The 23,099-nt window shown below is 44.0% G+C and overlaps 3 protein-coding genes and 1 long non-coding RNA gene across 4 annotated transcripts; 2 read left to right on the forward strand and 2 right to left on the reverse strand.

Moving 5' to 3' along the window:
• Positions 1-318: 318 nt before the first annotated feature.
• Positions 319-2,139, reverse strand: LOC311197946. Its single transcript, XR_014617675.1, has 3 exons — positions 2,080-2,139; positions 476-490; positions 319-398 (listed from the first exon to the last, which is right to left on the reverse strand). It is a non-coding gene; the product is annotated as an uncharacterized lncRNA (long non-coding RNA).
• Positions 2,140-2,330: 191 nt separating this feature from the next.
• Positions 2,331-3,484, forward strand: LOC311197707 (uncharacterized protein; the record flags this gene model as incomplete). The annotated part of the gene is made up of 2 exons (XM_084271500.1): positions 2,331-2,410; positions 2,638-3,484. The coding sequence occupies 2 exons, from the start codon at positions 2,331-2,333 to the stop codon at positions 3,482-3,484; spliced, it is 927 nt and encodes a 308-aa protein (XP_084127626.1).
• A 5,746-nt stretch (positions 3,485-9,230) lies between these two features.
• TUBB1 (tubulin beta 1 class VI) lies at positions 9,231-12,491 on the reverse strand (the record flags this gene model as incomplete). Its single annotated transcript, XM_084271501.1, has 4 exons — positions 9,231-10,303; positions 10,417-10,527; positions 10,700-10,808; positions 12,435-12,491. The coding sequence occupies 4 exons, from the start codon at positions 12,489-12,491 to the stop codon at positions 9,231-9,233; spliced, it is 1,350 nt and encodes a 449-aa protein (XP_084127627.1).
• Positions 12,492-16,358: 3,867 nt separating this feature from the next.
• On the forward strand, positions 16,359-22,634 carry CTSZ (cathepsin Z). Its single transcript, XM_084271454.1, has 6 exons — positions 16,359-16,528; positions 16,994-17,157; positions 19,440-19,619; positions 20,150-20,300; positions 21,076-21,238; positions 21,742-22,634. The coding sequence occupies exons 1-6, from the start codon at positions 16,392-16,394 to the stop codon at positions 21,853-21,855; spliced, it is 909 nt and encodes a 302-aa protein (XP_084127580.1). The 5' UTR covers positions 16,359-16,391; the 3' UTR covers positions 21,856-22,634.
• The last annotated feature ends 465 nt before the right edge of the window (positions 22,635-23,099 follow it).

Below are 23,099 nucleotides of genomic sequence, written 5' to 3' on the forward strand. Positions count from 1 at the left end.
TGTTTGTTGCCTATCTGCAAAGTGAGATGCAGTAATGATCCTTATGTACCTAGGCTCCAAAGTCCTCCTTGTCTTTCAAATAAACATAAGCACCTATGAGACTTAGAAATGTCTGTAAACGGGCTCCAGTCATTGATGTCACCTAAGCGGTTTTAAAACTTTATTCAATATTATCATCAACCATGGACCAAATGTTTTACATTATCATGCTATTTTATCATAACAACATTTAAAATGTAAAGTAGTTAACAAAAGTATTAAACGTATTATGATAGGAAGTAATGCATAAGATTCTTCAAACTTGAGTGTACCTGAATTCTGCTCTGCAGATCCTGGGTCCCTCCAGAGACTATTTGTGCCAGATTTTGTAGAATAAACAGCACAGAACTTGGATCACACTGCAAAATTATTTCTACTTTAAATCCAGGTATCCAAACGTTAAAAGTTAATATCTTCATCTGCTTCATCAATTAACCTTCCAAATGTTGTCCTGTAATAGGAAAGAGCACAAAATTGCAGTTTTGTTTTGAGACTGGAGCTGATTTCAGAATACGTTTTTCTGCTGGTGCTCTGTGCTGAGTGTCAGACAAGAGGAGATTTCACAGGAGATGACCCGTATTGTCATCAGCATGGCATGACTTCAGTAGCTGTAGAACAGATTAGGGTCATCAGCAGAGAGAACAGCAGAGCTTTACCAGCACAGCCCAGTATGGCTTACACAGGCAGAGAAAGGACATAAATCCACAGCTATCAAAGGTAGGAAGCATTATTACTGACCTGTACATTTTATATAATAGTGGCCATAATTCCAGGTTTCTTGACAGTGTTATTTCATAGCAAAATGTGCAATAACTTTGCCATTTCAAATTAAGGCAGAAGGAACACAAGGAAAGGATGATGGAATTTACAATCATGTTGAGACTGGCTTTTTATTTTATCTTTTGTATAATGATTTAAGTGTCCTCTATAAATGCACTGGAGAGTATTTTAAGGTGAGGTCAGTCACAAAACAATAGTGTTGTTAGACAGCAAGGGTGGGATTTTTAAGGGTTTATTTAATTTTTTCTTTTATTAAGAGTATAGATCAGCAAGCAAACTTGTAATTTCATCACAAATTATGCATGTTAAGAAAAATTAGTTTGTTTTGCCTTTTGATATACAAACATTGTACTTTTGATAGCATTACAATCATGTTGCATGAGCTCTAAAATTATAGCTGCTTCATAAATAATTATTAAGTATATTCAAGAACTATTTCAGGTCTCATCACTGGTACATGGGCAGCTTTTTTTTTTATGTCTGGTAATTTTTGTGTTGTGCTAAATCCCCACAATTTTAATATTTGCATTGTAATCCATCATTCCTGTCAACTTCAGCAGACACCTGCTTCAGTTAAGAGGTGACCTCAGTGGGAGTTCTACCCATGGTGATTATGTTAAATCCATTATCCATGCATCTGGATGTTAGTTGTGTAATAGCATGGGCAAAGCTCGGGTGTATTCACCTGAGAAGCTGCAGCCTCCTGTATGTGTGTATCAATCACTCTCTTAGTCCATAAAATACTTTTCTGATGACTCCCTGAAAAACTGTATTGCATTCCCTGTGCCTATGCCTGGAAAGACTACAGCGGGTTTCAGTGACTCTGCTTTGCAGCCTTGAGCGAGAGAAGGCAGCTGTAGATCAGCCTCTTGATCTACTCACACTATAATTAGATGCACCTTTATGAACTGAAATATAAGCTGTTGTGTTCCTTATTTAGTTAGATGTCTGCCTTCTATCAGAACGTCTCTTAGCATATTTTTGTTAAACAATTAAAACTAAATTCTGCTGTTATTACAGTCCAGGTTTTATGTCCAGAGGTACAAAATACCTTTATCTGAAATACACATACATGTGATGTTGCTTAAATGTGTATTTTACTGACAGAAGCAGTTCAGCATACTGGTAGCTTCAAAAAATAAATCCTGCACACACTGCAGAGAAAAATACTGTTTTCTTTGCCAGTTTTGTTAGCAGCATCAGGACAATTTACTTTTGTTAGGCAGATGTTATGAATCAAAAGGAAATAATCCCTCATACCTTCATAGTCAGAGGCCCCTTGTGACTTGTAGTTGTCATTTACAGCTATGGGGATTTCTTAAAATCTCTCTGCAAAGCCATCCTGGCATCTGAATATCCTGTGGGATCTGGAAAAGACAAACCATTTAAATTTCCATTATTTACATAACTATTTCGTTCCACAGCTTCAGGACAGGCACATGGCATGTGACAGGAGGGCATTCTTTGTCAGGCTATCATAGATGCTAAAATCTGGTTGAACAAGGAGAGACATGGCAGGACTGAAGAATGTCTGCCTCTGTATGTATTATTCTGTACTTGTACTTCTGTACGGGTCCTCTGTGAAGAAGCAGTATTCTAACTGACTCTGTGAGCTCTTATCACTAGAGGTTTCTGCACCATAAGAGAAACTGCTAAAAGACATAGAGATTAAACCTGCATGCTTAGTTATTTTCAAAAGTAATACTATTTGGGTTCATTATGCCTTTTTGTTTTGTTTTGGTGTGTTATTAGAGCTCTTTAGTTTAAAATAAATCTGATTTAACACCAGTCACATTGTGGATTTACTTGGCTTTTCAGTGTCATCTCTTCAATCTACCTGGACCTACTCGGTCTCACTTTTTTGGCCTCCCTGGACCCCTCCAGTGTCAAGACTTCAGCCTCATTGGAACTCTTTAAAATCCCCTTTTCGGATTCTTTGGATTTATCCAGTCTGAGCTCCTCATCCTCGGTGGACTTCTCTAGTCTCACTTCATCTTCTCTGGACCTTTCAAGTCTCACTTCTTCAGCCTCTCTGGACTTCTCCAGTACCTCCTCTTCAATCTCCTTAGAGCTCTCCAGTCTCACCTCTTCAGATTCCTGGGAGCGCTCCAGTTTCACCTCTTCGATTTCACTGGACCTATCAAGTCTCACTTCATCGGGCTCTCTGGATCTCTCTGGTGACAGTTCTTCAATCTCCTTAGATCTCTCAAGTCTCACTTCCATACCCTCCACAGATTTCTCCAGTACATCTTCTCCCTCTCTAGACCTCTCCAGTCTCACTTCTTCACCCTCCCTAGATATTTCCAGTCACACCTCTTCATCTTCCTTGGACTTTTCCTGTACAATCCCTCCATCCTCACTGGGTGCCTCAGAGTACACCTCCTCAACCTCTTCAGAATCACTAGATCTCACTGATTTAAACTATTTCATGTTTCAGGGCTCCTCTGAATTATCCTCACCGAGCTCTGAGGGTGTTTCTAATCCCATACCTACACCCTTTCTGGATGTTTCCAATCTCACCTTTCAGGATGCTTCTTCCCTCACTTCCTCAGTTTCTTTGGACATGTCTAATCTCACATCTTTAGTTCCCCCAGACCTGTCCACTCTCACATTTCTGGATGTTGCTAATCGCACCACATCAGCTTCTCTTGATCTCTGCATCTAACCCTTTTAACATACCCCATTTTCCCTCTGCAACTCCTCTATACCTTTCTGACATTTCCTCCTTTATGTGCTCTTTCCCAAGTGCTGTTTCTGAAAGTACTTATCTGAGGAAATTTTAGGGCTTTACAAGTATATCCAGCATCTAAAACAGAACTGGGCATGAAAACAGGTCTTACAAATCTATGATTGTGCCTTCTTTACAGTTGCATATTAAAAATACAAAACTTGGATGCAATTATTTGTGTATCTCCATTGTGGATTTAAATCTGAGTACATTGCACAGAATTGCTGGCAGAGACATTTCACATGGAAGTAGAGAAAGAAAAAGGTAGGAAAAGAAAATGGGCAACAAAAGAGCAGATGAGAGGGGATAGGGAGAGGAATCATAGGTGTAGGACAGGAATAGAGGGACAGGCAGGTGGAAGAAAGATGGTCAGATCTTCTAGAGTATTTTTTTTCTGCCAAGATGTCTTTGTGGCTGAGGCTGCCCATGAGGCTTTAATTAATCTTACTGGTAGTTATTTTACCTAACAAATCATGTTACCACTAAACCAGCATTTTTACATAACTTCCCTTTATCAAAATATGCAAGTAGAGCAGTTACTTGTGTTGCATAAAGTACGTTGCATAGGTAGCAGAAAGGGGCTTACATCTTTGGTGCTCTCTTGTATCTTTTTTCTTATCCTTGTAATACTGGGTTTTTAGAAAACAAGTATTGTTTCAATGTTCTATCATTGCCATCCCTCCTGTGTTAAAAGTGCTGTCATAACAAATATTTTTTGTCTAAAAATTAGTGTAAAAATGCCTCTCTCATGAAATAAGAATTGGTCTCTGCCTCATTTGTACTAGTTATATATTTTAAATTAAGTAGGAAATATTGTAATACATGAATTTTAGAAATGAACCCCAAATTCAATTGGAGCAAATCTGTTTAGACACAAATCATTGGTCCAGATGGAAACAAGTAGTGTAACTTTAGTGTCCTAAAGTGTCTACTTCCAAAATGTCATCACAACGGGCACTAACCAGTGTTCTTCAGTAATCTCCATAGAGAGATTAAGTAGGCAAATCTAGGGCAAAAAATTCTTTCCATCTTTCCACTCTTTCTTCCTGCTTGGTGATCCTACTAATGACATTAATAGGCAACCGTCTCTACTGTCTGTCATACGCTATCCTGGAGACAGACTTATCTGACCAACAGTTGTTCTTTTGTTCTGGTGGCTCTATATTGACATTATGGTGTGTAGACTGTTAATTGCAATGGCTCTGCAATGAGATCTTTAATAAAGCTGAAAATTACTGTGCTTTAAAATGTAGTGTAAGTGGAAACATCACTGCATAGTGATGTGATACCACTGTGTGATTTCCAGGGCTTTGCACTTCAGCAGGTATTAAAATTGGCAGGAAGACACAAGGCTCTGTGCAAAGAGGACCAAAGTCACCAGTGTTTCCTCAAGACCTGTACGGCTTATGGAGAATTCGTATGTATTTTGTGTATCTTGCGATGTGGCTTGGCTCTGGATGGAATAGTGAAAAGAGGTATACGTACTCAAGTGCAAGGATCTAATAAAAAACCAATACCTAATCTCTTTATTTCCTGATTATTAACATGAGCATCAGACTAGGATAAAATTTTCTCATCAAACATGATTTGAGTCTTATGATTTTTCACTTATATATATGGCAATTTGTCAAGTTTTTCCATCAAGTCTCGACAGATGTTGGTAGTGTCTCATTTGCTGTGTTGTCTTTTATGAATGGGTTTACTGCTAACAATTTGGTTTCAGGTTCCATGCATAGTTTCAGGCACAGTAGATCTAGATCCAAAAGAATCCCATCAAGAAGCCACATTTGATGGGATACTACTCAGAACATGGCACAATTTGGCCGCATGTGGATTAAAAATCTAAACTGAAGATAGGCTGTGTTTATAAAAAGCAATGGTTCTACATGCTCAGAAACTTGTTTTCCTCTTTATAGTTTTATCTAGAAAAAGCCAAGAACTGAGGGGTGGTAACAGCTGGGGAAATGCTTGCTTTTAATCACTTTTGTGGATTCTTTGATTGCAACAGCACTACGCTGGAGTTAATTAACGTATAACTGACACAGCTGCTATGTAGCTAGCCATTAGACTTGTTGAAGAGTCAGGCTTTCACTTCTGTGCTTTGGTTAACTGACACAGTGTGTTTGTGGGAATGACGGGCTCAGGGCCACCGAAGACCCCACACCCACCTGCTTTTGTGGGCCCCCGAGGCAGGTCCCGGGTGGAGGCGGAGCCGAGGCCTTCCAGAGCAGGGAAGGTCCCGAGTCTTTCCTAAACAGTTCCTACCGGGGAGGGCTACGAGAAACCCGCCGGAGCAGCGCGGTGCTGCCCGCATACCCATGCTCGTGCCCGCCGCGGAGAGCTCCGGCCCCGCCAGGCGCCTCCCGCTTCCCGCCGCTGGCCGGCGCCGAGCTCCCGCGACAGGAGGAACGGGCGGGATCCGGCCCCGGATCCACTCTCGCGGCTCTTCTCGGGAGGTCGCGTGCCATTTTCAGCGCTCTGATTGGTCTCTGCCAGAGAGCGCTTGTCCCTGGAGGTGAGACTGGATAGTTTCCATTGGTTAGCCTCCCTGAGGCAATTCAGATTTCGATTGGCGGAAGGCTCATTCCTGCTTGCTGATTGGCTGAGATGCAGCGAGGGCGTCTAACCCTTTCCGGTGGGCGCTGACCTTGTCGGGGAACAGAGAGGTTTCGTGTGTCTCGCAGCCATGGTGGCGTACTGGAGGCAGGCCGGGCTCAGGTGCGGCGGGTTCCTCGCGCCCGTGCTTGCGATGGCCGGGGCCGGGGCCGGGGCCGGGGCCGGGGCCGGGGCCGGAGCCTGGCGGGGGGCGGCTGTCGGGGTCGCCGCGGCGCGTCTGAGGGCGGGCTCCTGGGTCAGGGCTGATTGTCACCCTCGTTCTCTCCCTGCTTTTCTTCCTTGCCGTTAGTTACATCCGGTATTCCCAGATCTGCGCCCAGGCCGTTCGAGCCGCAATGAAGCCTCAGTACAAGGCAGAGGCGGAGAGGGCCGCGATGGCCACTGTGAAGACCGTAAAGCCCAAGAAGGAATGAGCGGTGAGTAACCGAGCGGCCGGGTGCTTTCTCATGATTCGGGGAGTAGCGGCTTCCAATGCGCCGGGTCCTGGCGGCCCGGCCCGTGCTGTCTGGGGGAAACCAGCTCTGGTCTTCAGCGCGAAACGAGCCTGGGTTGCTGGCCGTGTGCTGATGGCTCTGCATCCCCGCTACACGCGGGTTAGGAGGCCTCACCATCTCCTTAGCTCAGGAAAAGGAGGTGTTCTGTCTTCTGAGCTGTGAGGCATCGGGCTTGGACAAAGCTGTTGTGGATTCATGCAGAACAGTTGAATTTCTGCAGCAAGGCTCATAGGTTTCCTGTCTCTTTACTTCGCTAGGCTGAGAGCCAGCCTCTCTGGACTGCTTCCCCTAGTCAGGAGGTTTATTTCTGTAAGGGCTATCTCCTGCCTGTGAAAGATACTTTTTCTACCTCTATTTGTGGTGTTACATGCATCAAAAGAAGCTGAAACCTCTTCTGTTCAAAACAGAACATCTTCTATTCCTGACCTGAGATAATTAGTGCTACCTTTTGCTTGAAGCATACCTTGTACGTCTTCTCAGACCCAGTAACTTGTATTTTCAATCTTTCATAGGAACTAATCTGTGGTGAATACTCTTAACAGCAAACTGCAAAGCTGTAGACAAGCTCAAGATGCTGCAATAGAACATCATCACTTTAACTGTAAAACTTGCCTCTCTGTGTAAATTGGGATGCAAATAAATGCAGTTTCTGTTAAACACGTGTGGAAAGCATTCTTCCTCTTGAAACTAAGTACTCTGTTCTGCAGAGATATTTATTTTTCACTTGTGTTAACTATCACAATCTACCTTTCACTAGCCACATGTTTATTTTTAAGGCAGATCTTGTGTTGGATTTCATGCTGCTATTTCAGGCACATCAAAAAGTGAGAGATTTGTAAAACTTCTTTGCCTACTTCATTTCAATGATTGATTTCTTGAAAAACCTATTTCAACAGACAATTATAGGCATAGAATTTTAATAATTAAAAATATATCTGTCAGTTCTGTCTGCTAGAGGTGGCACCCTGTATGTGGTGGGGTTTAAAATGCTCTGTCATCATGGAGTTCATCTCCCGTTTGTGCTTAGAAAGAAGTGCACTCAGTGAAAATTAATTTGATGAGGTTTAGTGTTAAGACTGAACTGGAAGCAGGACATTTTGCCATGGATATGCTGCATGGGATCCAAGCTCCTGAGCAGTCTGGAACACTGAGCAGTGGACCAGGAGTTGGAGCTCAGGTGTCCTGTTCGAGGCGGGGAAGGAGGCGCAGGAATCCCTGGGCTGTACCCTGGTCACTCAGCCATGGGTTGTCCTTGTTACCACTTTGCTGCTTTACTGGGAGGGAGGGGGACACACTCTGGGACACTGTTAGCTCACGCTTGCAGTTGGTTTGGTGAGGGAAGTGTTCCTGCTGCTGTGTGTTGTCACAGCAGGTCTTATTGTCGTCCCACTGCACAGGAAAGCACTGGACATGTGTATGGAATTGGCTTCAGGTTTGTGTTGAACCAGACACTTGTGCTGCTCACTCAAACATGAGGCATTACTTTCTTCACAAAACAAGAAGCTCTTCTAAGAGCAAAATCAAACGAGGTTTTTTTTATGTAATTTAAAGTTAGTCCTTACAAAAATGATTTTTTGTCTTATCAAATATTTCAAGTATTGAAGTGTTTTATAGAATGGTATGTACTTTTTATTTTTCAGGAATATTATAAATACAGTCTCCAGTAGATGGCTGTGAAGGGCAGGAAACATTTTTTCATGAAGGGAAGGTAAATCTTTGATTTAGTGATTGCCACTGAAGTTATATCTAACTATACAACCCATTCCATCTGTACTGAATGGTAGGAAGAAAATTAGTAGTAAACAGTAGTTAGTACATGGGGGAAAATAATAGACCCTCCCCAAACTTTTACACAGTGTTCATAGCTTTATATGCTAATAAAACTCAAATCTATAGTAAGAAATGGATAAAAAAACCCACACAATAATAACAAATAAAAGCTCTGCAACACTATAAGCCAGCAATGTGATAGAACTATTAAAGTATTTCAAACAAAGAAGAATGTACATATGCAGTCTTTTACCCCATGTTGTTTCCCCTCCCCCTGAACATGCCTGCAGCCCTAGGTTAGTCTGTGGAGTGGGTAATAAACTGGAAACTGCCTTTTTAGGCCTCACAGATGTGCATGTGTTCCTAGAGCAGTAACAAGTTCACTAACAAAACACAGACTGCGTTCACCTGAGAACAAATACATATGATCAGCTGACAGCATATATTTTTCTGTTGCTGATATATATACACACATGGACTCAGTGTTGCATTCAGTATCTAGTGACATTCTGAAAGTGAATATATTTATCAGAAAGGCTGCTACCAGACATCTTGTCTTCATAGTAGCTCTTTGAGAGAGATAGTGATGAGAGTGACAGCAGCTGCTCAGGAGAGTAAAGCACAGCTGTCATTAATGCCAAAAGCATTGTATTGTAATATCAGATATACTTTGGCCACATGCAGAGAAAAAAATTCTTAAGCAAGGTCTTATTTTCAATATGCAGATGATGGCTACTGCTTTTTCTTTAGTGGGCATCTTTTATGACACTTACGAGGAGAATGTTTTGATACTACCATTGTTTTCACAGTGCTTCCTTTTCTGGGGTAGCTTCCACTTCTACCTCTTCATATTCCTCAACATCTGCAGTGGCATCCTGGTACTGCTGGTACTCGGACACAAGGTCGTTGGTGTTACCTTCTGCTTCAGAAAACTCCATCTCATCCATACCTTCACCTGTATACCAATGGAGAAACGCTTTTCTTCTGAACATAGCTGAGAACTGTTCAGAAACCCTGATGAAGAGCTCCTGAATGGCTGTGTTATTGCCAATAAAGGTAGCTGCCATCTTCAGTCCTCGCGGTGGTATGTCACACACAGCCACTTTGACATTGTTAGGGATCCACTCCACAAAGTAGGAACTATTCTTGGTCTGGACAGCCAGCAACTGCTCATCCACTTCTCTGGTAGACATTCGGCCTCTGAAGATGCATGCCACGGTCAAGTAGCGCCCGCGGCGAGGGTCACAGGCTGCCATCATGTTGCGTGCATCAAACATCTGCTGAGTCAGCTCTGGCACTGAGAGGGCTCTGTACTGTTGGCTGCCTCGAGCCGTGAGGGGAGCAAAGCCCGGCATAAAGAAGTGCAGGCGAGGAAAGGGCACCATGTTAACAGCGAGTTTCCGCAGGTCTGCGTTCAGCTGCCCGGGAAAACGGAGTGAGGTTGTGACACCGCTCATCGTTAGTGACACTAAGTGGTTGAGGTCGCCATAGGTGGGATTGGTGAGCTTTAAAGTTCTAAAACATATATCGTAGAGAGCTTCATTGTCAATGCAAAAGGTTTCATCCGTATTCTCGATTAGCTGATGGATGGAGAGGATGGCATTGTATGGCTCTACGACCGTGTCGGATACTTTGGGTGAGGGCACAACACTGAAGGTGTTCATGATCCTGTCTGGATATTCTTCTCTGATTTTGTTGATGAGGAGCGTGCCCATACCTGAGCCTGTACCACCACCAAGCGAATGGATGAGCTGGAATCCCTGAAGGCAGTCGCAGCTCTCACACTCGTTCCTGACCACATCCATGACGTTTTCAATCAGTTCAGCACCTTCCGTGTAATGGCCTTTGGCCCAGTTGTTTCCAGCACCTGAATTGCCTGCAAATAGAATTAGAGAAAGAACAGCAACGAAGTTAACAAGAGACTTTAAAGAGTCAAAAGGCTGTTTTGGGTCAGTTGTCTCCCGCTGGCTGGCAGCATGCTGTACATACCATGAATGAAGTTGTCAGGTCGAAAGAGCGGGCCTATTTTGCTCGACCGTACACTGTCCATCGTACCAGGCTCCAGGTCCACCAAGATAGATCGAGGCACATATTTATGGGCTGGAACAAAAGACAATGAACCTTGAACAACTACTGTAAGCAGTCAGAGAAAGGCTTATGATCTACCCTGAAAAATCCAACCCATTTTTAATTTTTTTTTTTAATTACTTATTTTAACCATGATGGCTCTGCAAAACCCCCTGCTAACACCCTGAGGGTGCCAGGCACTTACAGTAAGCTTCATTGAAGTACACATTAATTCGCTCAAGCTGCAGCGATGCATCCCCACGGTAGTTTCCAGCGATGTCAATTCCATGTTCATCACTTATCACCTCCCAGAACTGAAAAGGGACAGAAAGAGGTTCAACACACTCAAAAAGATTCATTTTTTTTAGCAAGGTGTGTTCAGCACCTGCACTGCTGTGCTCATGTCTGACTGCACCAAAAGTGGGACCTGTGCTGACGTGGCAGATGTTTTTGCTGTTTACATATTAGATCAGAGCTGGAAAGCCTCCTCTCCCTCCTCCCCAGGTAAGTTCAAGGGAAAAGTTTAGTAGACAATTTGCACTGCTTAGCTACCAGACAGGCCTATGGAAAGCCTCAATTTCTTCCTTTTATAGTAAAGGAAAATTGATATTAGTTTAAATAAGACAGGTTAATTTGGTATGAACTTAACAAAAAATGTTGGGGAGGGTTGCTTTGAGGCCTGTTGTGCCCAAGTGGGACTGTGGGTCAGACAAATTCATGTACAAGAAATGCTTTCCACAAACAGATGTTGGTCCTAAATGTCCTATCTTGACATTCATATGGATGTCTTGTACTGGGGCGCTTATCTAGGCAGCAGCTGCAGCACTGTTCATGTAGATGCACCCACCCATTATAATGACCAGGCTATTTTAATTTTAATGTTAAAGGTCTTCTGGTTTAGCATCCAGTCTCATTTTGAGTATAAAAATACACCACTGCCAACATGTGCAAGGTGTTTTAGTGTGTGTGGTTTTCTATGGGTCTTAACAGACATAAGCGGTTTCCAGGTCAAAGCCAACAAAAAAGTAGAAACCTTTCATCTATCACTGGCTGTGTTCAAATTATCCAGGTCTAACATGGCATTCCCCAGCCATCCATGGCTTCATGTTCCAATTACAGGAATCAAGGTGAGATTTGTGGGAGCAAGAAACAGAAGAGGAACAAAACAGAGCAATCTCTCAACTGCCATGTGTCTTCAAAGATCTCCCAACCCCTCAGATACACCTTTTTTGACAACTTCCTAGTAATCAACAAAAAAAAAGGGATATCAAACAGTAAAAAGCAGTGGGGTTTTGTTTGGTTGTTTTAGGGAAAAAGACCCTAGCACATAGTCAGCAGCAAGCGCCTTCTCTCTAAGTAACAGCATGGCAGCGTCTGAACTGCACCAACCACTCCAAACACCATGACTGCCTCTCACAGGACAGCAGTTCGGCAGGAACCCTTAACTGCACTTTGTGCCACTCAGAAAAACCTAGTTGGTCACTGATAGCATAGGGCATTCTGTTGAGTAATACAATCCTATACTAATGATTATACCATGGCAGTTCCTGCTGTAGGGCAGAACTAAAGCCCTGGCATCACAGCTTTGCACCCCTGGAATTACTGGCTCCTTCACTTGTCCAGTGTTTTGTAGACTAGGTTAGTGTCCTGGGAAGATGAGTCCCAGCAGGAATGCTCTGCAGCACTTACAACCACTGTGCCATAGTTCTTGCAGACAGATCATTCTTTGACAGTCTTAATGTTAACCTTTGAGTGAGGACCAAGCCCATCTATGACTTTCACATCAAAATACCCACATTCACTGCTAGCATGCCATGCATCCTACCATTGAGTTAACAAAGTAATCAATGCTCCACAAAAGGCCCCATCCATTAATGATGTTTGACCTGCTACAGCTGGCAGCACTTACTACTAATGACAACACTGAAAAGAGACCTTACCTTTGCTCCAATTTGGTTCCCACACTGGCCAATCTGAAGATGCACAATTTCACGCATTTTGTGTAGCTCAGGCCTGTTGGTGACTACAGCCCGACACGGGTCCCCTAGCTGCAGTCCCCAGAACAAGCCCTCCTGCTGCTGCTCTATCAGCTACACCCAGCACCCTGCGTCCCAAGGGGCCTCTTTATACCAGAGGGACTGTCACTCAGCCAGCAAGGGGAGTAGCCAGCAACTCCAGCTGCTCATCAAAGCATTTCACAAGGAGGCAAAGTGCTCACTCACTGCCTGGGTACAGGGTACAAGAACACAGGTACATTACTGAGCAGCTTGGAAAAGGAAATTGCCACATGCACTCCCCTGAGATTAATTCCAGCTGCTCTCTGTGCAGCAGTGTGATTCAGGAATATCTATGCACATGGCATTGGTGTTTCATTGTTTTATACACAGTAATATAGAAATGAGCAAACTCGATTTATTAAGTACCTGTGGTTCTGCCACATAATTTAAGCATAATGAGTCATACAGGACAAAATCCATAATAAAACCAAGAACAAGTTTGGAGCAGTAGCCTCCTATACACACAGCATTCAGATTATTGCCAGGCACACCTGCAGTTCACTAAGAAGCATCATCCTCAGCATCTGACTGCACAAAGGAGGGGGGCAGGATCAGTAACAACAAAAAAAAAAATACTCTGTAAAACATAAGACTGCACTCTCAGTGATAAACATTCCTTAAACATTTAAAAAGACTCTAAAATCTGAACCAGCTTGTGACTAACTGCACAGATGCTGTCTGTCTCTCTCCCACTGTTTCCTTCTGCCATTAAGAAACAGAGTATTTTGTATATGTATTCTTGTCTTATACCTGAGATGAAGCATTTCAGAACTTGCCAGGAAAAGGCTAGAGGTGAAACCCCAGTTGTACTGTAATGTTCACTGCATGAAATGCTTCCCTACATTCAAGAAAGTGATGTGAGATGCAGCAAAACATGACCCAGTCATGTTGCCTGCTGATAAACAGGACTAATATCACTGAGCAACAGCAACCCAGAACGGACTGTCTTCTGGAAGCTTATAGTAGTTTTATGACATGTCAGATGACTGTCAGTGTTCCTTTTAAGGATAGGAAAAGGAACTGGAGTTGGAAAAGCACCTTAAATTATTTAGTATAAAAAGATGACAGTGGAAGGACTTGACTCATTAAAGTAACTACTTTGTGGGTGGCTAAAGATAAGGAGTCTCTGACCTTCCATATCGTTCCAGAAGAAAAATCAGCTTATTCCAGACTTCCCCGCTGCAGATGACTTCTGCTTATTCCACCAGCCAATGGAGGAACAGCAACTGCTCCCAAGACAAAGTTTAGCACCAGAAGTGCATTGCAAAAAAGCAACTAGCAAACATTCTCTCATCCTCTGCCAAGCTTTAAAGCAAGGCTTTAAATCCAGGTAGATTAATTTTGTTTCTTTGAAACACAATACTTTTATCATTTTTCCAAACCCTGAACAGTTTAGTTTACTTAGCAAGGTAACGTAGCAGTTACAGTTGCTGTCAGTATTTTCTCCAGCAGCAGTAGATATTGTCTACAATTTCCTAAGACAAAAGTCTTGAAAGATTATTTGGACATTTACTTTGAAAGCAAGTTGCATTTTAGTCATGCACATTTCATATTTGTCTTCTGCAGTTATGCTTAGCTAAAAGTAATAGTGGAATTCTGAGTTGTATATCCAGTTGCTGCATAGATTCAGAGCTGCATGGACACAATGTGTCAGAGAGCTACTGACAGTGAATAAACACTGCTTAAAATATTGACTGTATTAACCTACATCTACAACTTATGGTGAGAAGAGGCTGAAGATTCTAATTCACTCTCCAAAAACTTTGCCAAAATGATTTCAGCAATAAATATGCTCACAAGTATCTCATGAGCAAAGACCAAAAAAAGGGACGTGAAAGAAATATGCAATCACTTAACTTTTTTTTTCTCTTGCTAAAAATAGCTCCCTAAAATCATGTGCCTCCTCCAAAGCACTTCCCAACAGAGTCTTAACAGTCATGGTGCATGACACAAAGTACCTGAGGCGCTCAGTGGAGATGGCTTTGTGCCTCTTTCCCCTCACGTCCCCAAACTGCATTTCTGTGAATGCCCCAGCCTGTCTTTAGAAGCCTGTTTCTCCCTAGGCTTTGCCTGCAGGCCTGTCATTGGTGAGCTGTGACAACCTCCAGCCCGTTAACTGCCTGAGCGGGCTCCGCGGGCGCGGCCACTGAACATGTGCGAGTGCAGATTAGCGGGGAGGGGCGTCACCAGTGGAGGAGCAGAAGGCGGCGGAAGGGTCGGCTTGGAGGGGCTTTCGGCTCTGCGGAGATTAGGGGCAGCCTGGCGCAGGGCACAGCTATTACCAGCCTGTCCCAACGAGTCCATTATCAGCTGCTCACTGCTTCCATTGCCTTCCGTGGTAGATACCAAAGCCCTGGCGATGGGTGTAAGCCAAGAGCTTTTGCTGTTTGGGTTTTTTTTTTTTTTTTTTTGCTGCTACTGGGCCTTTTTGTGTCTGTTTTTCTGTGTAGGTTGGGGAGTTTTAAATGCCACCACAGTTCACACTAGCAACAAACGCACATGTGCAGGGGGGCATGCTGGGCTACTTTCTTTTTAATGTGGTTTGCTTGGGAGGAACTAGCTTTTCACAACAGCAGAGAAGATTGTGAGGAAAGCCTTTTCAGTGTGAGATAAGCCTGGCTAGTTCACCAGATCAATTTGGAGAGATCTGTGAATGGTTACCAGGTGAGCTGATAGTAGTCTCAACCAATCTGGGCTACATCAGGAACGCTACCATAAAAATGTTGCATTCAACAGGCAATAAAGATTACCTGCTTCACAATTTCATTTCATGTAGTAAGAAAAACTTCAGTTATTTGATGAATTGCCATCAGGTTAGCAGCACAGCTGTCAGGCTTGGTTCTCAGTCTGTTGGGTTTGTTGCACTGGTTTTTCAGTGCCTCAGTTCCTCTATGAATAATGTGGAGCTAATAAATCTCATGACTTTTACAAGAAATGCTGAGAACTCAGTAAAAAAGCTACGAGGGAAGAACTGGCTGTGGTTTCCTGAACATGAAAGCTCTGGCTGACATATGGAGGAGACGCTAGTCCACCCACACAGATACTTAAACCTTCTGCAGGAAAATTAGAAAACTTTTTACTGCTGACTAAACCTTGTGGCTGATAAACAAAGACTCATCAGCTACCCTGAACCCCAAAGAACAGCCTAAAAAACAAAGGAACCCAGGCCTGTATTTCTTTGTAAACCGCAGCATAACAGAGCTTGAGAAATTCAAAACTTGATACTAGGAAGAAACACAAACCAAGCAAAAAAAAAACCCACAGCCTGCCTGCTCTGTGCAGCCACACAGTAGCCGGGCGCAGTCTTACACAATGCTGATGTGTTCGGCCAAAGGTAGAGAAACCTGTAACTCAGGCACGCGGGGTCTGCGTCTGTCCCCGGTACAAGCCCCAATGTCATACACCCCACATCCCCCGCGGCTGCGGATATTGAATCCCTGCAATGTTTTAACAGCTTTGCCTTTTATTTTGGGTTGGGGTGTGTGCTTGGAATTGCTTCATTCGGAGCGTGTGTGACGGACGCAGCACCTGGGTGGCCCAAGAGCAGGGGGAGCAGACACAGTGACCGAGGTCTGTGTACTGCTTACCCCAAGAACTGCGCCAGACGCCGTCAGGAAAGACCTGGCGACGTGCAGGTCCCTAGTGCCGCTTCCCGTGGACAGACGTCAATCAACACGAAATAAGGAGGAGTAGGGAGACTCCACATCCCCCGCGGGCCGCAGGTGAGCCCGCAGCTCCGCTCCGCACCGCCCCCCGCCGCTCCGCCCCCCGGCGCCGCCCCCCGCCCTCAAATGCTGGCGCCGGGGCCGCGCCGCGGAGGAAGGTGGTGTGGGCCGCAGGATGGCTGAGCTGGTCCGACGTCTGGCGGCTCTCTTGGTGGTCTGGGGCTGCCTCTGCGCGCCCGCCCGCGCCGGCCTGTACTTCAGGGAAGGGCAGCACTGCTACAAGCCGGCCCCGCGCAAGGCTGCCGGGCTGAGGTGAGGTTCGCCCCTCACGGGGCTGCCGCCCGGCTGCGGACAGCCCCGGTCGCCTTCCCCGGCCCTACTAAGCGGCGCCGCAGAGAGGAGCCTGCGGACGCATCCGCGCAGGGGCTGAGCGGGCGCGGCCCGCCCACGCGGGGGCTTCACGAACTCGACCTTGGGGGGGCGGGGGGGAGGGGGTCCCTGGGTCAGGCAGCCCGGGTCCTGGCTCCGCAGGGCGGGCGGCATTGCCCCGCTGCCCGGGGAGGAGGAGGGTGGGGGGGAGCGGGTGTCCGCGGGGCTCCGCGGCAGTCACGAGGCTGGTCACGTGGCGCGGCCAGCCCGCCGGTCACTCGCGGGGTCGTTGCGAAACTCCGCGTCAGCCGGGTGGGTTTGCAGGGACAGAGGAAACCCCCCCCCCCCAGCTGTCCCGAAAATCCTCGGGCAGCACGGGAATCGCTTCTCCTTTCTGCCGCGCCGCAGGACCTACCCTCGCCCGCACGAGTACCTGGAGGTCTCTGCGCTGCCCCAGAGCTGGGACTGGAGGAACGTGAACGGCATCAATTACGCCAGCACGACTCGGAACCAGCACATCCCCCAGTACTGCGGGTCCTGCTGGGCCCACGGCAGCACCAGCGCTTTAGCAGGTACGCGGGGCTCAGGGCTGCCCACTCCCCCACCAAGTTGCTTGTGCCCAATGATGGCCGGTTTTGGGCCCCCTCACTACAGGAAGGATGTTGAGATGCTGGAGTGTGTCCGGAGAAGGGTAATGAAGCTGGTAAAGGGTTTGGAGCACAAGTCCTGTGAGGAGCGGCTGAGGGAGCTGGGGCTGTTTAGTCTTGAGAAAAGGAGGCTGAGGGGAGAACGCTGCAGCTACCTGCAAGGAGGGTATGGAGAGGTGGGGGTCGCTCCCTTCTCACAGGTACCAAGCGATAGGATGAGAGGAAATGGTTTAAAATTGCACCAGGGCAGATTTGGGTTAGCTAGCAGGAAGCATTTCCTTACTGAAAGGGTTGTCAGGCACTGGAACAGGCTGCCCAGGGGGGTGGTGGAGTCACCATCCCTGGAGGGATTTAAAAGGTGTGTAGATGTTGTGCTTGAAGACATGGTCTAGAGATGGACTAGGCAGGGTTAGGCTGTGGGTGGACTTCATCTTAAAGGTCTCTTCCAACTTAAGCGATTGTAGGATTCTTTGTACAGTTGTCAGTAAGCAAAGGGCATTTTTCTTCACCTTGGAAAAATAGCTGGTAGGAAGAGGTACCAAATCCCTGCAGTGACTAATGCAGCTACAACCAAGGCTGAGAGGTCTCTGAATGCCCCAGGAGTGATGGGAATTACCAAGCTGAAGGCAAGGAGGTTTGGTTTCAGTAAAGCGATCAGGGCAAGGCTGTCCTCACCCTCCCAAATCTGTGTGAGGGGGGAAAACTCACATGGTTAAATAGCTGTTTATAGAAGGAATGTAGTCACAGCCTCTGCTGCATTGCTGTTCAAGGCCTGGAGTAAGAACTGGGGATTCTGCCCCTCTTCTTGGAGTTGTGGTGCTGCTAGGAGCAGATGCAAAAGCAGTTATTGTGTCTCTTTCCCTTTTTTGGTACCTCAGCCTGCTGCACTGCTTCAAGAGAGGTAAGGGGCGGCTCCAGCAATGGCTGGGTATGAGGAAACGAAAGAAGTTGCTTCTCATGGGAAGGCCCTGCAGGCTGTTAGCTTCAAGAGCTGTTATATACTTGTCCTGACTCCCACTGCATAGACAAATCTGGTTTCAGCATACAGCCTTCATCTTAGAAAAGGGGAAGTAGAGGTTTGCTTGAGCTGGGAGAAATATTTTCTCTAGAGAGAATACATGATTTGTAAGCAACAGTGACATGCTGCAGAAGTAGGGAGGTTGCTGAGAGGATTAATGATGGAGGAGAAATAGAGGAAGTTGTGCAAAAAAGGGAAGACAACACAGGTGTCAGCAGAAAGCAGGAATCCCAATCTGTTCCTAAGCAGTTACAGTACAGACACTTATGAAGCCTGCCATGGTGTAGTGAAAGACTAGGATGCATAACAACAGCAGCACCTGGTTCAAATTTAGCTGTGTGTGTAGGTTTGCCAGTACATACAGCTTTGTAAAGTACGAAAGTTTGACTTGAAAATTCAGGGTGTTTTTTCTTAACTGCTGTGAATGGTTAAAGCATTCATTCCTTCTCTTGTTGGAAGACTGGGCTGGGATATTGTCAAGTATAGCTGAATGGTGTTAGTGCTAATAGGACTAAAAGTACTACTGTGGCATCAGTTAAGACTCTTAATGCAGTGAGAAGCAGTTTATAAATACTCATTGGGAAGCTTTTCTGCCAAGTAAGCTAGTTGGTTCTGACAAAATCTGGCAGCAGGGTGGCAATGCCTGCCTGATATGGCAGGGTAACTGTGAGATGCTGACATAGCAGGATGAGACACTTCTGAAAGCTTTCCCCTGCTTTCAGTTTGTGAAAACTGTCTCTTGAAGCCAGAGACCTGGTTTGGATGTGCTGATGACTCTCTGCATGGGTTTATGCATAAATCTTTACTCCCCTAAGAGAGGCTAGTGAGGGCTGGCTTCATGATGCATATATGAAAACTTTGCTGTCAAAGCCAGGAAACAGATCGGCCAGCTTTCAGAAGCTGTGACTTAAGAGGCCTAGGGCACTTCAAGGCTTTAAGGGTATCTTACTTATCTGCAGATTTTCTTCTGAGCTTTTAATGGAAAAAACTTCTAATGGAAACCCAGAGTAACTCAGCCTGCCAGTTCAAGTTATGTCATGCTCTGTGCCTCACTGCGCCAGTCAGGGCTTTTCCAACCACAGAGCTGTTGCCTGCAAACAGTTACAGGTTTAATGAAGGAGAGAGAGAGTTTTAACTCTAGCTGCAATGTGTAACCACCCACTAACAAAACACTATCTTATCCTTACAGATCGAATCAACATAAAGAGAAAAGGTGCATGGCCTTCTGCCTACCTCTCTGTTCAGAATGTGATTGATTGTGCTGATGCAGGATCCTGTGAAGGTGGAGACCACTCAGGTGTCTGGAAGTATGCCCATGACCACGGCATTCCAGATGAGACCTGCAACAACTACCAAGCTAAGGATCAAAGTACGATGGTTATTTGCTTAATCTCAGATTTACAAGATCTTCCAGAAGAAAGTTCATTGGGTTTTCAGTGCACTGGTTCCTGCCTTTCAGCGTAGTGCCTGTTGTGTGACTGACAGAACAGGTTTCCTCTACAGGCCTGTATTCTCTTTTTACTCTAGCCAGACAGCACAGCATTAAATCATGCCTGGGCAAGCTTGTACAGCTGGTATGTTTTAACTTAATCTCCCAAATCTGTGATACACAATCTGTAATGTATTGAAGTATTTACAAGTGTCACCTCAAATTAAACAAATGAGAATAGTCATACATGACCAGACATAGGTTACAGGAGTAGGTCCTCTATCTATAGCAAAGCACATCTGAAACATTGCCTCAAAGCCTATGCAGTAAACTAGTGATAGTAAGGACTTTAAATGTTGTTTCCAGAAAGAAATGCAGTTCACTGGAATATGTATTAATTACATATAAGTTACTGATACCTGCCTCAAGGTAAGATTAAAAGCAGCTACAATCTCACTTCTGTTTTGTAGAGTGCAAGAAGTTTAACCAATGTGGAACTTGTGTCACTTTTGGAGAATGCCATGTGATAAAGAACTACACTCTCTGGAAAGTTGCTGACTATGGGTCTGTAAGTGGAAGAGAGAAAATGATGGCAGAAATCTACGCCAATGGACCGATTAGGTAAAAAAACCTCAGGAAAAAAATCTCAATCTCAAGAAAAAAAATCTCAGAAAAAAATAATCCCCCCAAAAAATCTCGAAAAAATATCTCAAAAAAAATCTATGAAAAATATATCAGAAAAAAATATCTTGGAAAAAATCTCGGAAAAAAATTATCTAGGAAACAAATAATCTCAGAATAAAATAATCCCCCCCCAAAAAATCTCGGAAAAAATATATAAAAAAAAATTGAAAAAAATCTCGGAAAAAAAAACTCAGAAAAAATTATCTTGGAAAAAATATCTCCAAAAAATCTCGAAAAATATTTCAGAAAATCTCAAAAAAAATCTCGGAAAAAATTATCTAGGAAAAAATCTCAAAATATTTCAGAAAAATATCAAAAAAATCTCGGAAAAAATTATCTCAGAAAAAATCTCGGAAAAACTTATCTAGGAAAAAATCTCAGAAAAAATTATCTTGGAAAAAATATCGAAAAATATTTCAGAAAAAATATCTCAAAAAAAGATCTTGGGAAAAAAATCTCTAAACAAATCTCTGGCCTACCTTGAAAGAAAAGCTCATCTACTACTAGAATTTGGAGTTTAATATTTGAAACTCAGTCTAATGCCTGAAATGTACTTCTCTACTCTAGCATATGGTAGCAGCTCTGCACTAATGTGGAGTCTTTAGCTTGTTTGTAGATAAACTGAGCTCTGCAGTCAAGAACCCGATTGTTTTAGCCAGGCCCCTGCCCTGACGCCCTTGCCCAAGAGAGTGCTTTTTCTGTTTTATTGCAGCTGTGGCATAATGGCTACTGAAAAGCTGGATGCCTACACCGGTGGCCTCTATACAGAGTACAACCCCTCTCCTGCAGTGAATCACATTGTATCTGTGGCTGGCTGGGGCATAGAAAATGGAACAGAGTACTGGATTGTCCGTAACTCATGGGGTGAACCCTGGGTAAGGAAACATGGGAACAAGCACGTTTACGGAATGACCTGAGAGGAAAGGTGGGGTTTGTCACTTGCAAACAGGAAGCTGCAAAGCTACCCTGTGGATAGGAAAAGTTAAAACCTTCTTTGAACTAGACTTGCAATTAAAAAAATGAAACCTAACTACTCTGAAGATAAGGATATTCAGCCAAAGTTACTTGGGTAATGTCCACTCTATCTCACATGCTGCTCTTCTGTGGACATGCAGCTCCTGTTATGGGCAATTCTTAAGTTGCTGGTAGTTATAGGCAAAAATAAGTCACACACCTGGAATAGATACGGGGTTGTAAATTCACCTTAGCAGACTGCTCCTCTAAACACAAGGCTGCCCTGTGACCCTGGTGTGATAACTTCTTCTTGAGTGAATTCCTAGATTGACTTAAATCATATTTGGAAGCCTGAACAAACTCAGTAGTGTACATCTTCTGTAGTTATGTTTTCTAATTCACAATGCAAATTAATTCTTTACAGGGTGAAAGAGGATGGCTGAGAATTGTGACAAGTGCATATAAAGGTGGAAAAGGAGCAGAGTACAACCTTGCTATTGAAGAGGACTGTGCATATGGAGATGTTGTTCTTCCTTGATTCTGTATTGTACATCTTTCTGTTTAGGAAGAAGGTGGAAGCTTCCCAGCACAACCTTTTTCTGTTTAAAGAACAGAAGTCTAAAAACTCTTTCACAGTTCAAGACCATCAGGCTGTTCTGCAAAATTAGCCTGGATAGCAACACAGTGTATTCAAAGTAAAATAAATACAGAACTGCCTTTAAGTAAGTTATAACTTAATTTTTTTCATGGGTAACTTACTTTTAAATTCTGTGCATTAAGGCAGACAAATCATCTTGATTTAATCACAGAAACTGTATATGTAAATCTATTTTTTTTAAAGTGCAAAACTACGTGAACATGCTAGGAAGAAAGAAGTATTTAGGTCTGGAGCTTACATAAAAGTCTGACAGTACTGAGCAAATACCATGTCACAATGATGCAGATGAAAAAACAAAGCTAAGTCTACACATGATATATCCAAAACCTAAATACCCTGCTCTTTCCTTGGCCTCCTGGTAAAAGAGTGGTGTTGAAAGTCTCATAATGCAGTTGCTTTTATCCAACCAGAATAATATAACAGGAGTTACTTTGATCAGAAGACAAAATCTAAATACTTAGTTACTTAGTCTTGTCTTTGCCCAGATCCCTTGCTTTAAAATGTAATTGGCTGTGCCATCTTTTTCTACTAAAGAAAGTTTAAGTTGCCACAATGCAGAACTCCTCCCTCATTTGAAGAAAGGAGCCAGTTACTAAGCAGCAAATCAGTGTGGTATCAAATGTTACTAATGCATTTAATAAACAGATGCTTTCCTCTTACATGCCTGCATGTCTATTATAAGATCTTATTATTAAAAAAGGGTTCTGGTTGTCTTCTATTGTACCTAACAAGCAGTCTCACATGCCAGACTAGACACCCAGAGCTTACCCTCTGTGGTACTGCTTTTACTGGACTTATACTTGTAAAAGGGATCACTGACAACACAGTCTATACCGCCATAATGATGGTTCAACCAATAATGCAAATTAAATCATACTACCACTACAGGAAATTAGGATAAAAGCGCAAGAAAACATCCAACAAGCAAAGGACAGCAAGACACAGCTGTTGTAAAATACTGCTTTTGACTGTTAATCTCCAAAACCTACCATAAGTGAAGCAGCCTGTGATTTATGCCTTGCTCAAACCTGTAAGTTAAAGCTTTTTACTAGTGCAGAGGAGGAAAGAAGCCCAGAAACTGGACATAAGAACAAACTGCACTTGATTTAGATCCAGTTAGTGAC

Source organism: Gallinula chloropus, assembly GCF_964237585.1.
Source record: "Gallinula chloropus genome assembly, chromosome: 16".
Taxonomy (NCBI): domain Eukaryota; kingdom Metazoa; phylum Chordata; class Aves; order Gruiformes; family Rallidae; genus Gallinula; species Gallinula chloropus.